This window comes from Lontra canadensis, unplaced genomic scaffold, assembly GCF_010015895.1.
Source record: "Lontra canadensis isolate GAN:19392208 unplaced genomic scaffold, GSC_riverotter_1.0 scaffold48, whole genome shotgun sequence".
NCBI classification, from domain to species: domain Eukaryota; kingdom Metazoa; phylum Chordata; class Mammalia; order Carnivora; family Mustelidae; genus Lontra; species Lontra canadensis.
In genome coordinates this window covers 11456945-11474621 of record NW_022631042.1, presented here as the reverse complement: position 1 = coordinate 11474621, position 17677 = coordinate 11456945, and the positions used below count along the sequence as shown (strand labels likewise).

The window sequence follows — 17677 nt, the reverse complement described above, 5'->3', positions numbered from 1 at the left end:
AGTCCAGCGCCAGACTGGGAAAGGGGGTGGCAGGAAGGACGGGGGCAAGTCTCTATCTTCTGGGCCCTAGATCTCTCACTGTTTTGATGTACAAGACACTTTACAGCCCCAGGATGAGCAAGTGGAGAAGGAGACCAGGGGAGCATCCAGATAACACCCCTATGCCCGCCCCGAATGCTGGCTCTGAGGGGGCCCTCACTGGGGTGGAATGGGGAGCATCCATTTTTGCCAGACGGGGAAGGATACAGCCTTCGTGAATCTGGCACCAGGAGCCACAGGAATGAACCTCTTCTTCCCGACGAGGGCCTACCTGGCGCGTCTTAAAAATTCAGGCAGCACCAGCTTCCAGGGAGCTCAGAGAACAAATAAATGGACATAGTTATTGGCCCCATAATCTTAGATAGCAGCATGGATATGAAGGCAATTTATTATCATTTACAACTTCCCCCTTTGAGGGAAGAGAAAATTAAGGGGCGTAGAAAGTAAATCAACTTCTTGGGGCCTTCCACCCTCATGAACGAATTGACATTTATTAAGCAGCCACCATGGGCCAGACTGTTTGGCTGGAGAGACAGAAAGGGCACTGAGTCACAACTCCTGTCCTCGAGAAGGTCCCAGTCTGGTGAGGGAGGTGTGGGCCACGTGCTCTGGGATAGCCCGGGAGCTGTGGGCACATGTGGACGGCACCCTGTGAGGGAAGGGGGTCAACTCTGCCTCTCCTCTGGAGGAGGCAGAGAAGGTTTCCCAGAGGAGGGGATGGGTGGATTGGAGAGACAGAAAGAAGGCCGCAGGTAAGAGTATTTTGTTCCCTATATCCTTACTGGGTGCCAGCCCCTTCACACACGTGCCCTTTAATTCCAGATGAGCCAGGAATTTAGAGGGGACGGTCATGCCAAATGGCAGAGTCGGGATTTGAACTAAAGGTGGCCTGACTGCGGTGCCCAGCTCTGGGGCCCTGCCTCTTACGAGGCCCACGTCTCACAGGTTTTGTTCTAAGCCCTGGAGTACAGTCTCCCCCAGGGTCCGGCTGTATCCTGTCACCCTTCCTTGTGCGGCTGGGTCTGGGAGGAAGCACGAGGAGAGTCTGCTGAGAGAGGCCTGAGGCCCAGGGAGCAGCCCCCCTCACCGCACAGAGCATGACTGCATGGGAGTTAAAGGCCCTTCTGAGGGGGCGGGATTAGGCCATGGCCACGGCCAGCAGGGGTTTGTGGCTTGGTTGGGTTAGGAGTGGTTCACACAGCATCACGGGGAGCGTCCACCTGCTACCGGACCTAGCTCCCAGCGGCCGCTGTGCAGGGGGACGCCTTCCGGCCCAGCCGCAGCAAGAACAGGCTGGGGGTCCCCGTTAGTCCTGGTCTGTCAGAGAAGAAAGGCTCTGTGCCTGCCGCCCGCACTCGCCCGCCCGCCCTCAGGGACGCTGAGGAGCTCTCTGCTGCCGCTTGCTTTCTAGTCCTCCCCTGGAGTTTCCGTTTCCAGATTTCATTGTTTTTGAAGCCCTCACAGTCAGGCCCTGGGTTTTCAGAGATCTGAAAGACAGAAAGTGACCGCATTTTTTTTTTTTTTTTGCATTTTCCTAGAGGGGGAGTTCAACATTCTGCCGGAGAAGTGGGAGGTACTGGGTCTGAGGTCACTGTTTGAAGACCCCACGTTGTTTTGATCTCTAGATTTAAGGAGATTCTGGAGTTGAGGAACAAACAGAATCACACTGTCAGAGCAAAGGAGAAACGTTTTTTATATCCCCTCAAGCTTTCCATTTGACACAAGTGATTAAAATGCTGCTGAAAACTCCACCGGCAGAGAGAAAAGACGAATTAATAAAAACTGTGTAATGAGCGTATTAAGATTAATGGGGGACGGGAAGGCGCTGGGGCCCAGCCTCTCCCAGCGTGAGGAACGCGCCTCCCGAGGTGGCACGCGTCATTCCTGTAGGTGCCCTTCTGCGTCTGGATCAGAATCCACTTGGAGGCAGTCACGTGGCTCTTTGAACCACAGCGACTGTTCTTCCCAGCGATTTCCCCTGTTTGAGTTTATGGAAGGGGAAGCCCACAGATCAGTGCCTCTGGCAGCCACCAGCTCGCCCTTCAGATGGTTTTGCAAGGAAGCCCAGCGGCACCCCGCTCTCCAGCCCTGGGCGCGGGGTCGGCGCTCCCTGAGGTCCTCCCGCGCTCCGCGTGCCCAGCTACGTCCCACGGGCAGAGGCGTGCAAAGTTTCAGGCAGGGCTCGCATTCACCTTCCTGTAAAGGGCGTGGTGGGTTGCAATTACATAAATACAACCTCCTTTTTTTTTTTTTTCCATTTCATTTTTCACAGTAGTTTTTTGGAGTCTGTGAAAAGGAAAGAGTAATTTTTAAATTAAAGGTAATTGTTATAATAGGGTGTTAGGGCAATGGCTACCTTGACATTTTTATCATTCCTATAGCAACTGGGGTGGTTTCCCAACTGTGGACCAGACTTTTGGGGGAAACTGAAGGACATTTTCTGGGTTGTTTTTTTTTTAATGGAAACTGAAATTCAGCATTGTCTGTTCTGCTGTCTTCCTTTCCGTGCCGTGGGGTTTTCTCTAGAAGGCACAGGTACCGCGGATGGCCGAGAAGCCATTCCACTGCCTTCAAAGCAAGTCAGCCTCTTGTGGCCTCTCTGTTCAGCCTGCGCTCCGCTCGGCGTTCCCACTCGCAGGGGGAAGGCATCAATCCTGACTCACGCCTTCCTAACTTTTTCATCTTCTGAGCTCTCAACTGGTTCTTGCCTCATAATGTCGGAGTCTTGGGCTCTGGAGGGCGTCCGGGGCAAATTCAGAGGCGCACAGCACCTCTGCGGATCCCCGGGTCCACACAAACAGCTGTCTTCCCATCTCAGCAGCCACCCTGTACAGTGGGTTGGACGTGTCACCCTGCCTTTTCCGTGACAGCAGCTGTTTTGCGAACGTGAGGACAGTTTGCAGCAGAAGTTCAGGCACACACGTGGCTTTGCGTGTCAAAAGGTTCCCCTCAAAAAGCTGTGTATCTGGAGTAGAACGAGGCTCCTATCCCACCACTTTCTTTTCGGCATTGACTCAAAAGACAGTCAGCCAACGACACCAGGACACGAGAGTTGCTATTTTACTTTCACAGAAACCATTCTGCGTTCTCGAATGGCATGTCTCCTTTCATCACGGCTGGGCTCTGTCCGCTCCCCCCGTCCGGTGCTGTCTGGGGGTGGGGTGCATGTAGGGAAGGTGAGGCCATCCATAAGTAGGCCGAGGGTGCCAGCCGCACGGATAGCGGTTGACAGTCCACTCTGCCACCAGTGAGCATGTTAGTAGTAGTAAGGAAGGAAGTGAAGGAGTGCCCACTTTAAATTGGGGCACTGAGAATGGCCTGCGGTGACCTTATAAGGAGCACTAGGTTAATACCGTGAGTCCATTCTGAGAGTATCCTCCGTGAATAACCCTTAGTAAGGAGGCATTAAGTTGACAGACACTGGAAAGTACTCCAGTAACTTAATTCTCACCCTCTCTCCCCCACTGTGCCAGCCCTTCCCCCTTCTTGCCACCATACTGTCGCATTGGCACGTTGTGGCCTCCCTGTGCTCATCGGATACAGGAAGCCATCCACACACCCACCTGGCTCCGTTGTGCGTGGGTTCTTGGGCTCACGATCAGTACCCCAACCATGACTTTATAGTCATGTAACGATTTCCTCCCAAGTTCACAGAAGGCTCTCTACATCCCACTGTGATAGACGATGAATATACTTTTCTCCGTTTTTGTAATTAGGGAAGTTAGTACAGGCAAGAGTGACCGCAGAATGGCTGTTCGTCAGTGGTTTAAATGTTTACACAGCCCGCTCTCTGAGAGAAGAACCCAGCTCTCTCTGGTGTCGGGTGGATACCGATTCATTCAGTGTGAATATGTCCCCCTTGGCTGATTGAAGCTACCAGCGTGCCTCCTCGCATGCTGAGACGGGACAATACCATCAGCTCCCGTGAGGGGGTACCACGGGCTCCAGCATAAAATTGGCACTAACAATTCAGTTCCAGGCTCCCAACTCCCACGTGACCACTGAGGACCAGCTCAGACCTCGGTGAGTCCCCAGTGAACCCTCAGGCGGAGCTCAGCCCCTGACTGCCTGCATTGCCTTGAGCAGTGTTTTTCAGATACTTGGAGTTGTGACCCACTAAGGAGTCCTGAAATTGTGAAATCTCAATGAGCATTTTTTAAATGAAGTAGAATATAGTAAAACAAAAAGAAATGAGTAGAACTGAACCCATCGGAGTATGATATACATGTTCCAAGGAGAGATGGTGGATGGAGGGATGGAAGGATAAATAGATAGATAGATAGATAGATAGATGTTTATAGTGGGTTAGGGTTCAGAAACTGAAAAATACTGACCTAGAAGCAAGCGTACCTGTTTTCTGTATCTGCAAAATGGAGCTAATGGAGTTGGCTCCCTCCCTGCTCCCTCAGGCCAGGGACGTGACTGAGGTCACCTCTGTGATCGTGCCCTGGCGGTTCTGGCACCCTCTCTGACCTACAGGTGATCTGTTTGCAGGGGCAGAATGAGCCAAAACAGAAGTTTGCCTTTCTTTGTTTGGGAGATGGTTGAACACTGTGTTTGAAACTGGGCAAAGTCTCATCATTTTTGTGCATATGTTTTCCTGGAATCCAGCCACAGCCAGAGAGAGAGCCCTCCCAAAGGATTTCAGCCCTCATCAGTCCATGCACGTGTGCAAATTCTGCAGGTGGCAGGGACCCCCATCCTTCCCAGGAGGTCTCCTGTTAGTGGTCATGAGGGAGACACAAAGGATATGTTGCCTAGAGCAAGGATTGTCCCGATGGAGATGGAGCTAGTTGGTTCTGGAAAATAGGAGAGATGAGTTCAGTTAAGGGTTTCTCTACACTCTCTCCGGGATCCCTGGTGGAAGAAAACACATACTTTTATGAGCCATCACAGCAACCCTGTGGCCTGTGAGCCCCATTTCAGATGAGGAAACTGACACTCAGAGAGGTTGGGCACCTTCCCTGAGGTTGCAGAGCAATGAGCACTGTACAAAAAAATCCCTCCTTCTGACTCCATGCCTGTGCTCATGCCAGTAACTCCCTCTGAGACTTGGGAAAGCCTGGCAGTCACCAAGGAGACCCTTCCAAACTGGTTTCTTCATCTGTTAATTGGGCTTTTGCTCTCTTAAGGAAGGAAGCAGCCCTTTGCTGAGGAGGGGGTATCCCCTTTAGGTAGAGCGTCCTGGCGTCTCGGCCCAGTTTACAAATCACCACCCCGGGATCTCAAGCAAACTGCCTTTGTTTCCTTGCCTGGAAAGTGGAGGTGATGGCAACTTTCTAGATGCATTATGAGGATTAACCAAGGTAATGTTATCACATCACAAAGTTGAGAAGCAGCCATAGTAACCGGTCAACAGTGGCTACCCCTGGGGTGGCCTCCTTGTAGGTGGTTTCACTTTTTCCCTGTTTTCTCATCTTTATTCACTGGTACTCTGCTAAATGCTTGAAAACCAGCTCTCCAAAAGACCAGACCTGATTGGTAGCCTGTGCCCCTTCCATGGTGTAAATACCCCCACAAAGGCTGATTCCAAGCCCCCACTATGAAACCACTGAACAAACTGGGGAGAGATGCGTTGGGACAAATCCACTTCAGCACACCACCATTGGTCTTTTCAACAGTGTACTGAATGTGTTGTTTGGGCAGTAAGTTGAGAGAGAGAAAGGAAATTAATGAATAGAATACCTAGCATCGTGCTGGGCATAGTAGTTTTCAGTTCTGCCCGACCTTCCTCCCTCCCCAAGCCAACAGCACAGGGACTGTAATGGCCAGGCTAACTGAGGCAGTGGTCTTCTGAGAGGCCAAGTACCCTTATCTCACCCCCCATCTGCGGGACTCTCAGAACCTGGGCGGTCTGCATAGGAGATTCCGAGACCGGCCAGCTGAGGAGTCAGCAGGCAGGCAAGCAGGTCCTTTCACTTTCCATGGGAGACACACTTTTAACCAATATGGGCAAGGTTGAAAGTGCCCGAGAGGAAACCAGGAAGGATCTCAGTGGAGCGGAGTGCCTGAAGAGGAGCGCACAGTTAAGGGTTTCTCTACACTCTCTCCCGGATCCCACATTCACGCACACGCGCACACCGCTGCGGCCAGCCTCTGGCTAGCTGAACTCATGACCAGAGATGAGTGCGTGTACCTCGGAGGTGAGGGGGGAGTTCTGCAGATTTCTGAAGGATTCCAGAAGCGGGAGTCCTGAGAGCCCCCGAACAGGTCAGCAGGCATGCACTACAGAGGTGCGGAGACCACTCGCTCCCCGGAGCCTCCGGACTCTGCACAGCTTCCCGCACACAGTAGGCACTCAAGACATTTTTGTTCACGCCTGTGTTTTGAATTCATCAGTTTCTTCTGTTCCTGCATAGCTTAATCTGTTGCAGAAAGGATGCAAGGCCCCTCAGTAAATGCTTGTCGAACCAGTAAGTCCTCAGTCTTAGCCCTCACCAGCTCCTGGTTTCACGTGTTCCTGGACGTAAAATGCGACCACATCTAAATGAGATGCAAAATGTGAATAAAAGTTACCAGTGATTTTTTTTTTAAATTTCTTCTGGCTTTTTTGCATTTTTCAAATGTGTCTTCAAAGAACATGGATCAATTTTGTCATTTACAAAAAAGGACATGTATTATAAAAATAACAGACTATAAAATCCAGAGTACAACTGAGTGGTGTCAGCAGTGAAGGAGACCGACAGCCACCCTCCCCACGCTGTGCTGCTTGAACCAGGGGCCCCGGAGACGTTGGCTGGGCCCAGCATGGACCTCCTCATGCTTCAGGACACTTGTCACGGCTGTGTTCTCTCCAACTCTCTTTCCCGGGCCCTCCCGCCCACCAGGCACTGACTCATAACGTTGCCCTGCGGTAACAAGTCTTAGTCAGAATCGGAAACAGAGGCGAGTCCTCGAGAGGGGAAATAACAGGCCGCACCCAGGGCCACTGACAAGTGAGAAGTTCAGGGGACCTGCGTCCCCAGCCCCACCCCCACCTCGAGAGGACCTGCTGCAGCCAGAGCCAGCCGCACCTGCACAGCCACATGCCTCCTCCAGGGCCGCAGAGGACTCAGCCCCTTGCCCAGTGACAAACGTGTCTCTTCCACTTCTCTCCGGGCAGTGGGGCTCTTCCGAGGGCACAGCGCTGAGGGTGCCCCTGGGAAGGCAGCTGCTGGGTGATAAACGAGTTACCCCCGCATCCTGGGCGACCAGGCTTTCCCTGTGATCTAGCTCTGCAGCTGGGGGAACCGTCCTGTGTTTGCCGGGGTTTTGTGAAAGACACAGGTTGATTCTAGAAGATGAGGCCTTGGGGGGTAAGGAGAGGAAGTTCAGGAGGCTTGCAACGGAAAGCGCGCTCATGCAGACACTGTCTTCTAAGTCCTCCCAAGTCCTGTGTCTGCTGCGTTGGTGTCCCTGAGCCTTCTGCTCTGTGTGATTCTGGAGCGACTCTAGAGCTGGCGGGCTGAGCGGAGTCCGGGCCAGGTCCCCCCAGGGCTCCGTGTGCACCCAGTGATACTCCAGGGGATGTGACCGTGTCTCCTCAGAACTTTTCTTTCTTTCTTTTTTAACAACTTTTATTCACATACTGTACAAATTCACCCATGAGGGGCGCCCAGGTGGCTCAGTGGGTGAAGTGTCTGCCTTCAGCTCAGGTCATGATCTGAGGGTCCTGGGATCGAGCCCAGTCTGGGGCTCTCTGCTCAGCGAGGAGCCTGCTTCTCCCTCTCTCTCTCTGCCCCAACCCCCTACTTGTGCGTGCACGCTCTCTCTCTCTCTCTCTCACTCTCTCTCTGTCAAATAAATAAACTCTTTTTTAAAAAAATCTAATTTTTGTCTCTAAATTTGCCTGCCCTGGACAAATGGAATCCTACAACATGTGGCCTTTTGTGTCTGGCTCCTTTCGCTTCACATAATGTCTTCAAGCGTCATCCAGGATATAACAGGTGTCAGCACTTCCTTCCTTTTCATGGCTGAATAGTATTCCACGATCTGCTTAGGACACATTTTACCTGTTCACTGGTTGATGGACATGTGTCTGGGTTGTTCCCACTGTTTGGCTGTTGTGAATAATGCTGCTAGGAGCACACATGAGCAAGTTTTTGTGTGGACGTATGCGTTCATGTCCCTTAGGCCACACCACTGATTTTTTAAGTGTATAGCTGATCGTGTCACTCCTTTGCTCAAAAACCCTCAGTAGCTTCTGTTGTTTTTAAAATCAGGTTCAAAATCCTTTCCGTCCACAAGCCTTACAGCTTCTGGGCTCTCCCCTTGTTCTATTCCTCAGAGAACCAAGAGGTTCCTCAGACACACAGCGCCTCCTACCTTGGCACAGACCCAGAACCTTCCTCCCCAGCCCTTTGTTGAACCCCCACGCACCCCGAGGTCTCCGCCAAATTACCCTGTGCTCAGGGAAGCCTCTTCAATGCCTCTGACCAGGTTGGGGCCACACGCTCTCCTGGGACTCTTCCATCTCTCTCCTTAGCATGAACCCCAGGGAGAGCCACGTGGTGACTTGTGTGGTGATCTTTGTCTAGTACTTGTCTCTTCTGCCGCCGTGCGCTCCAGGAGAGTGGGGCCCTCGTTGGCATTCAGTGGTCCTTCCTGGCACGAGCCCAGTGCCTGGCACTTGGCGCTCAGTAAATATCGGGCAGATGAGTAACAGGTAATGAGGGCAGCAAACAAATTGCTTGTTTGGAGGCTTTGCCATGGGGTCTCCCTCAGGCAGTGGAGAACACAGGCAGCAGCGCTCACCGGCCTCCTGCCCCCCCAACCCACCTGAGAGACCTCTGCTGAAGTTGGAATGGGCTTGGGGGAACCCCCCCATGTCCTCAAATAACTGGAGCCCCGTCAGGTGCCCACTAGCACGTGGGCTGTCTGTCGGGAAGAGGTAACTCCCCACAGCATAGGACCCGGGGCAGCCCCCCACGCTGTCCACACCGAGGGTTACAGTGGTCCACCTCCAGGGGTGACATGAGGAGGGGGATCCGTGAGGCTGCAGCTTCTGTTACAGCTGGGAGCCCCATGAGCACAGACCGTGTTCCCTTTAGTAAAGATCATTGCCTTTCTACGCGTCTCGTTTGAAAAACTGTCCTTGAGGAAATTGCAAGAGGAAACTGTAGACCTTCTGAGACTTAATTGCTTTTTTCAAAACACCGTGTTTTCATTTCCCCCACAGATATGCACTTATTTGGCCATTATCCCGCACATGACGACTTCTATCTCGTAGTGTGCAGTGCCTGCAATCAGGCCGTCAAGCCACAGGTTTTCCAGGCGCACTGCGGTAAGTGGACCCCCGCACCCCGCCGCACGTTCGCAGCCGCCGCTCCCCCCGCCACTTTGGCCCCCAGACAGGGTCGGCCCCCTGTGCCTGCCTCAGCCCAAGGCGGTGGGGAAACTCTTCCTGCGGCTCTGCCTCTACTCTCAGGGGCACTATTTTCTGAGCTGTAGTCCTTCTTCCGAAAGGCTCAGCCCTGTCAGAGCAAAGGAGAGAAAACGTGCAACTTGTTTAGGGAAACGGGACCAGACGGCAGCCGTCCACCCAACCTTCCGAGGGCCTCCCCAAGGTGACCAGAGGAAGGGCAGAGCGGTGGCTTGAGGAATGGCCCCTGCAGCCCGACATCCCTGAACAAGGGGGCCAGACTGAGTCTCCCGGGGTTTCTTCCCCGAGAACGGGCTGGGGCTGAGGGCAGCCTAGTGTGGGGGCTGTTGGGGGTGCTGCCCCAAGGAGATGCCTGGTACCTCCCGCCTCAGGTTCAGTTTCTCTGTCTCCAAGAATGCTCTTTGTGTTTGGGAACTTGCTTTCCCTCTGTATCTTTACATCCTTGGTGTCATAGATGCTCTTCGGTAGGTCACCAGCAAACCTAGGCCCCCCTTCAGAGCAGGTGCCACGTACATAGGACAGATAAAGTCCACATGACCGCTATGTCAGGAATGAATAAACAGCTACTGACCTCGGACAGGCAGTTGCTGAACCTCTGGGGATGGAAGTTTCCTTATCGTTGAGCAGGGAGTTGGACCAGATGGTTTCCAAAGCTGTGAACTCCAGAAGAGGCTTCCCTGATCTTTGTATTTAAGCCTCACTCTCTTTGGGTGAATGTAGTGTCTCGCTGCCCCCTTTTTACTGTTGTAGCTTAAAGCACATTAAATATTGTGCCTTAAAAAATCAAAGCGATAATAATCCTGGGTATGCTTTTGTAAACCACACATTTCCCTTCTCACACTTGGAATTTCTGGCTCTCTCCCACCCCCTTCAGTTGTCACTGTTCTGTAATAAATAGGTTTGAAGTAAAGAGAGTTGCTTATCCAAGCTCTTCAGTAAGTGTATTTGGGCCTTTAGAATAGTATTCTAATATCATCTATGAATATGTATGTGTATGATATATCCATATCTAAATATATATATAGATATATATACAGTGGGAATATTTCGTGTTTTTAATACGTAGACAGAAAATGTAGGATTTAGAGGCGCTTTCCAAAACTTCCTTACCTACACAAGGTAGAGGAGGGGCCCGAGGGAAAGGGCCATACAGCAAGTTTCTGCATAGAGGCCCAGTCTCCCGCCATCCCTGCGGCCAGCTCCGTGAGCTTGGTTTCTGCGTGTCTTCCATGAGAGTGATTTCCAGAGGTGCTTCTAGCTCTAACATTTCCGCTTCTGGCAGGCCAAGTCCGAAAGGAGCAAGTGTGTGCTCGGCATGAGCTCTGCAGTGAGTGACCCTCTCTTCCTCCAAGAGGAGAGAAAAGGGCAGGCCTTTCTGAAGGGAAGCTGTCAGAGACCCAGAGGGGACACCTACCAACTAAGGTGACAGGTGTGGGGATGGAAAGCAGAACAGTGGCGGGAGGATCCCACACAGCTGGTTTGTTCAGTGAATGACCGTGGAATCCGCGTGGCCGATGGCTTCGGTTCGTCTCGGGAAGATGCGGAGGCTAGAGCCCTCCGAATGTGGTGGGCGTTCATTCATTCGCAGGGACGGGCTGCTGTTCTGAGCCCTGGGGAACGGGAACGGATGAACGGGACAGATGCGAACGGGACAGATGAAAATCCCATAGGCCATCAAAACCTTCTCTGGGAACTTGATTCACTGGCAGAGTCTGTGATGGAAGGAACCAGAAAGGGACCTGGGACCTCACCGTGCCTCGCAGAGTTCTGTCCAAGGCGATGCCTCCTCTAGCCAGTGAAAGAGGTCTCGAGGGCTTGGCTCCACTGATGCTCCTGCCTCCCTCTGTTCTAGGCCTTTCAGTTCAAGAGCCAAGTCAAATTCAGGGGGACAGCCTGGGGTTTTGTGGCCATCTTCTCTGAGCGGTGGCAGTAAATGAGAATGGGGGTTTGGGGTGACCGACCTCATCACTCGAAGCCCAGACTCCACCGAGCTTCTTACCAAACGAGCTGACGAGTAGCGGTGGGAACACAACCACAGCTCAGCAGACAGAGGCAGCCAAACCTTGTCTTTCAGGTGTGTGTCCTGCTGATGCACAGCCCACGCTTATCAGACCGGGAGAACGCAAGGCAGAGCTCGGAGCCACAGCAGTTCTTTGGGAACAGGGAGGAGTTCTCAGTGTCCCTGAGAATTCTTTCAGTGGCTTTATGATACTTCTTTTCTCTATGTTTTATGCCCTCTGACTAGCCTTCCTATTTCCGACAAGTTCATAAGAGGGACACTGTGCTAAGTGCCAGGTACCATGCCGTGTGCTTTCCCGATCTTTGCGTGTGTGGTCCTCTCAGCAGCCCTGTGCGGCAGGTACCGGTGTGATCCCTGTTTTGAACAGGAGGAGGCTTGGGCTCAGGAACGCCGTGCCTGCACTCTCCAAGGGAGGCAGGTGCAGAGCCTGGTTCAGTGCAGGCAGCGCCACTCCAGAGTGAGGGACGTGCATCGTCGGCTTGCTTAGCCCTTGTCCCTCATGCCCACCTGCAGGGGTCCCCTGCCCTCCCCGCCCTGCCCAGACTCCAGGAGCTGCCCCGGTTCACTGGCTGGGTAGCACCTGGGAGTACGGGTCTTTATCCCCTATTTTGTTATCAGAGCTTTTTTTCAAAAGGCATCTCATGGAAAACCCCACCAAAAATATATATGCAAAGGAAAGCCACTGGCGTTGAACTTCTTATAGCGGCTCGAGCCCCGCCTGCCTGGCCTCTCCTGAGCCCCAGCCTGCAGGGGTCCATAAGACAGCATTTGAAGTCTATTGTGATGGGGAGGATATAGGATGGGAGCCAGACAAAGCAATTCCTGTTAACTGGGTGACCTTGGACAGGCCGCCTCTGTCTCTCCACCTGGTCTGCCTCATGGAGTGGTTGGTGTGAAATCACTGGCAGGAAGCACCTTCTTGCAGTTACCCCCAGAACACGGGTTCCTCATGGCATCATGCCCCGTTGCCCCCAGCTGGACGCGGTTCGTCCCTCCTAGGAGCCATCGAGTTCTGTTCTCCGGTGCCACAACATCTTCTGCCATGTGCTTCGGTTGTCTGAAGACTGTCTCAGCCCCTCTACCCGCCTCTCAGATCTTTTCAGGACCAGGGATGTGTCTTGTCAGCTCTGTATTCCCACGCCCCGAAATGAACCCATCATCACGGGCGCTGACCCCAGGAAGCTGAGCTGGGGTGCACTGGGAGGGACATTCCTAGAGGCCAGTGCTCCTGGGGCCAAATCCCAGCTCAGCCGTGCCCAGCCCTGAGACCCTGAACTTGTCACTTTTTTAAATGACGCGGGACTGGATAGGGTGTTCTTTTAGCCACTTACTCATTTGCAGCACGTGTGACTCAGCTCCTGGATTTTATGGTTACCGGCACAGAGAGCAAGAGATGGGTGTGTGACGATATCTGAGATCTCGATGTCCTGGTTGCTTAAGTTAAACTGAAAAAAGCGCACGGTTGTGTGAGTGAGTGTGTGTGTGTGTGTGTGTGTGTGTAAGTATTTAGGCAGTTGGTTCTGGGGACTTTGAAGGTTGATGGTAACGTGAAAAATTGAAAGCCATAGTGGAAAAAATCATGAATTTCAGAGTAAGACAGACCTGAGCTAGAATCTGGACTAACATTTACCGTCTGTGTAATGGTGGGCTAATTGCATGACCTTTCTGAGCCTCCCTGTCCTCTAAAATGAAGGTGATAGTTCTTGCCTCACTGTTACTATGAGGAGAGGAGATAGAGTTTCCTGGCACATGGTAAAGAAATAAAGAAAAGGTCGCTATTATTCTCAATAAAGTGTGGCTCCTTCTTAAGTTGAATGTTTCTTATGAAAAATGGGAAAACCGATTCAGTAAAATGCTTCCTGTCTTCGTTTCTTGCCCTGTCTCGGGGGACGTGAGCGCCGAGGTCAGCCTGTAGACATTGGCCCGTGATTGATCTTCAGCCTCTCATACTCTTGGAGGCAAGAATTGTCAGCCTGAAGATGATTACATGGCCAGGAGTCCCGAGGATATGGCTCTATAGATCTGGTTTACGTTCGCATAAGGCCCCAGTGTCAGATCCTCTGGAAACTCCGTGATACTCCAGGACCCTCTCTGAGGTCTCTGCCAGGGTCCATCCTGCTTTAGCTGCTTTGCCAATATGGGGTCCCACGAGTCCCCACTCCCAGGGCTCTCTGCATTCCTGTTTGCTCCTGACTTTGTGCCCCATGCTGATGTCCCAGACATGAAAAGCTGTGCTTTGCACAGGCGGGAGCTCTCTGGGAGCCTGTGTTGGTCCTCTGAGTTCTGTTTCCTGAGTCTGTGCAAGGGTCCTTTCAATGCCTTTTAAACCTCTACCCAGACGATCTAGAATTTTGAGGGATTGCTCTATTTCTAAAGCCCCTTAGGTGAGTTGCTGAGGTGATTTAGGAATAGTCACAGAAAGGGGAAACAGAAGCCTCGCCTTGGAGGCTGTCCAGCCCAAGTTGTAGCTTGATACTCTGCCATGGTATGCCATGGTGTGATTGGCCCCTCTGGGGTCAGTCTGCTTGGAATCAAGTTCCAGCTCTACCATTTGTTAGCTGTGTGACTTGGGCAGGTTACTTTGCCTCTCTGTGCTTTAGTTTCCTGATGCTTAAAATGGGTAGAGTGGTTTAGCCCATAAGGTGGTTGTAATGATTAAAAGAACTTGGGGCTCCTGGGTGGCTCAGTCAGTGAAGCATCCGACTCCCATCTCAGCTCAGGTCTTGATCTCAGGATCATGAGTTCAAGCCCCATGTTGAGCATGGAGACTACTTAAAAAAGAAGAAGAAGAAGAAAGTAGTTTGTACAATAATTACTTTGTAAAGTAGTTTGTACAATAATTAAACAAATTTTGCTCTAACAAGAAAAAAGTTAAGCTATCGAAAACCAGGCGATAAGCTACAGAGATTTGTAATGAAATCTTATGCAGGGACTGCCTGGGTGGCTCAGTCAGTTAAGCGTCTGCCATCTGCTCGGGTCATGATCCCAGGGTCCTGGGATCGAGCCCCATGATGGGCTCCCTGCTTGTGGGGAGCCTGCTTCTCCCTCTCCATCTGCTGCTCCCCCTACTTGTACTCACGGTCTTTCTCAAATAAATTAAATCTTTAAAATAAATAAATAAATAAAACAGAGTCGGAAGACGGCATGTGAGACCTTCCTCTTAGGTCCGTTGTTGTGGGGCCCACCCTCATCCCAGAGACGCAGTCGTTACCATCTTTCCAAAAAGAACCCTCTCTCTGTGATATGTGTATGTGAGTGCGTGTGTGCGAGTGTGCATGTGTGCACGCGTGCACAGGGGTCTTACCTGTGTGCACAGGTGTGGATATGAGCTCAAAACAAGGAGGTGCGAGGTGCCTGCCGTGGACAAAAAAATTTAGTATTACTTTCAGTAGTGGCACACCTTAACAATTTAGAATATTGTAGTCAGCCGAAAAGAAGACTAATAGATTTAAGTAGTATCTTTGTAATGGGGTTGAACATTTATGAAGTTGTAGTTGTAGGATTCGTCCAAATGAAAAGAGTATGATTTTTTTTCCCTCTCCTTATCTCCAATATATTTGCATAATGAGCTAGTACAGTAAAGCAGGGCTTCTCGCCAGTGACACTGGTCCCGTCGGAGGCTGGCTAATTGTCTGTGTTGGGGACCCCCTGTGCAGTGTGGGGCACCGAACAGCTTCCCAGACCTCTGTCCACTTGATGCCAGTAGCAGCCACCACCCTCAGTCATGACTGCCAGAACTGTCTCCAGCCACTGCCAGTGTTCCCTAAGGGACAAAAACCGCCCCCGGTTAAAAACGACTCCCATAACATAGAACACTCCCACATGTTATCGCATATCCTGTGCTTTTCTATATTTAAAGTTTTCTCTGCATGAACGTGAATGCGCGTGCACATACACACATAGCAGAATATCACACACGGCAGTGTGAAGAAAGTTTACTATTTCGGCTTCCACAGAGCTGGTCACCGGGCTAATTTCCCCATCACATTTGTATGCCAACCCTAATACAAGCTATCTTCTAGAAGCCCCGAAGCCGCAGTTTTTCCCACCTCAAACCAAAAAAGGGGAGAAGAGGCAAAAGAGAGCACATCCATAGACACAGATCATTTAGCTACATTTGGTTCCTGCCCTCCATGCAGAGGAGAGCCCCGCAGCCCCACACCCCATCCATCAGACAGAGATAATCCTGGGATGTCGCTGCTACTTGAAAAAAAAAAAAAAAAAGAATGTATTCGAACCAAAGAACCTAGATGTCATTCAATAGACAAGAGAGGATTAATTTTTCCCCTCTTTCTCAGAGAGGGCTTTTTATTCCCTTCCCTGATTATATTTTTGAATGCCCTTCAAGTAGCTGTTTTGCATGTTGATGGTGAATGCAGCAGGATTTAATGAACTGTGAGCTAAAGCAGAGAGGCTGAGCAGGAAAATAAATGAGTGACAGCAACTCACCTCCGTTCCTTGCACACATGTCCAGATGCCAGTGTCGGTTGGGTCCCGGGAGCGACACAGCCCAGCAGCCCTGCACACGGGAGCCTCATTAAGGAGGTTCCAGGCTTTTCTGCCATTGTTCTTTTCACTTTGGCTGTCTCCGGATGACCTCTAGTTGAGGAGGAAACACACCATTTGGGCTTCTGAGCCCTAGAGACAGTCAGTCCCTCTGAATGTCAGTGCCCCCTGGGCTTCTCGGGAATCATCGACGACTAATGATCCTAGAGGACTTCCTGTCTGAAAGTGCTTGTGTTCACCACACGGAGCCCTTGGGTCTGAGTGTCAGTGCAGTTGGATTTGTTTGCTGAGATTACATTTCTGTTGTTGTTACTGTTCGTCGTTTTTTTATGAGACTAGATTACTTAACCCGGAGAAGTACAAAATAATTAAAGGAAATTGTTCTCATCAAACATAGACTTTGTCGAGTCTGACAGCATTAATTAATAAGGCTTGGCAAAAGCATGGGAATATGTACAAACTTTATTTTGTTAGTAGGATTCTTTTTTACTTTTAATTTGATGAATGTACCCCAGTCCGGAATGAGCTCCTAGACTGGTATGTCTTTGGGGTTCCTTATGATCAGAAGCAGTGTCTGCCATTGTTTCTTCTGATAGCATCTTCCCATCATCCTGGTAAAGTGTGGATCATATGCTAGGTCCTCAGGAAATTCCTACAAATCCTACAGAGATCCCTATGGAAAGAAGCGACAGACCGATTAACAAACGGTTATACCTTAAGTCAAGCATTACATCTGCAAGAACCCACAAGTAGGACTGCGTTGTGCTCCAGTTCAAGTGTTTATATTTTGAACTTGCATCTGCCCAAGTTATAGTCAATGCTGGGTCTGGAACAGATCAGGTTGACCTGGTCCAACCCGGACTTTTCTTTTTGTTCTGCTAATGGGAAACAAAAATACCAATAACAACAATGATGATAAAGCTGACTCATGTGGTGAGCCCTCACACGTGCTAAGCTTTCCGTGTGTTAGCTAATCCTGTCACCACGTGGTCATATTCTCCCTGTCATACAGCCAAGAAAGGGAAATTCAGAGGGTTTAGGAAATCTGCTCCAGATCCGGCCGATATAAGTGGCAGAACCGGGATTCCAACCTCTGTCTGACTCAAGTCACTTTAACCATGGTCCAGGTGGAAAGTTTTGGGCCTGGAGCTCCCTGCAGCACTGTAGCTAGGCTTGGCTACAGAGAGGTCCTCGGGGTCCCCTCTGGGATCTACACAGGTGCTCTCGGGCAGCTGAGCAACCTGTCTCTTCCTCACCCACACTGCTGACCTGGTCTGCTCACTGGCAGAGGTGAGGAACTTGGGCACAGTCTCGGGCACAAGGAAAAAGGGAGGAATAAATCAGCCCTAGTGAATGTATTTGGAGCCTCAGCCCCGAACCCCTTTAAATATCGACAGGTAAAAAGAAGGGAGCTTCTTGTGGTGGTGGAGTGGGTACCATCAGCAGTACCTGTGCCTGTAGGTTCTCCTATATCTCCAACAAAAGAATGGATCCCTGAGGCCGACAGTCGGCGCTTTCCTCTACACCGATCGAAATTCCCTTTTTGCATGTTTCTGTAAATTAAGTAGAAATGCTAACAAACAGCAGATGTAACAGTTCAGCTCAAATTTAAAGCTAAATCAATAGGATCTTCATAACCTTAGGATTGTTGAATTCATCTTTAATTGAAAAAAAAGTCTACCTTATAATCTCATCAAAGCCTGTTTCTTTTTTTTTTTTTTTTTTTTTTGACAGAGATCACAAGTAGGCAG

At 50.9% G+C, this 17677-nt stretch overlaps 1 protein-coding gene and 1 long non-coding RNA gene across 8 annotated transcripts in view; one reads left to right on the top strand and one right to left on the bottom strand.

Moving 5' to 3' along the window:
• ATXN7L1 (ataxin 7 like 1) overlaps nt 1-17677 on the top strand; it is a 234915-nt gene that overhangs the window by 72853 nt on the left and 144385 nt on the right. For 6 of the 7 annotated variants that reach the window (XM_032873346.1, XM_032873345.1, XM_032873351.1 and 3 more), the window contains one exon: nt 9197-9301. The exons of the other annotated variant lie outside the window; for it this stretch is intronic. In XM_032873346.1, coding sequence (XP_032729237.1) covers nt 9197-9301 — 105 coding nt within the window. The remainder of the gene's footprint in view (nt 1-9196; nt 9302-17677) is intronic. 7 annotated transcript variants of the gene reach the window in all.
• LOC116876918 overlaps nt 12753-17677 on the bottom strand; it is a 7802-nt gene continuing 2877 nt past the window's right edge. Inside the window, exons 2-4 of the long non-coding RNA XR_004384487.1 lie at nt 15870-16599; nt 14725-14774; nt 12753-12865 (exon numbers count right to left, since the gene is read on the bottom strand). This is a non-coding gene — a long non-coding RNA (uncharacterized LOC116876918). The remainder of the gene's footprint in view (nt 12866-14724; nt 14775-15869; nt 16600-17677) is intronic.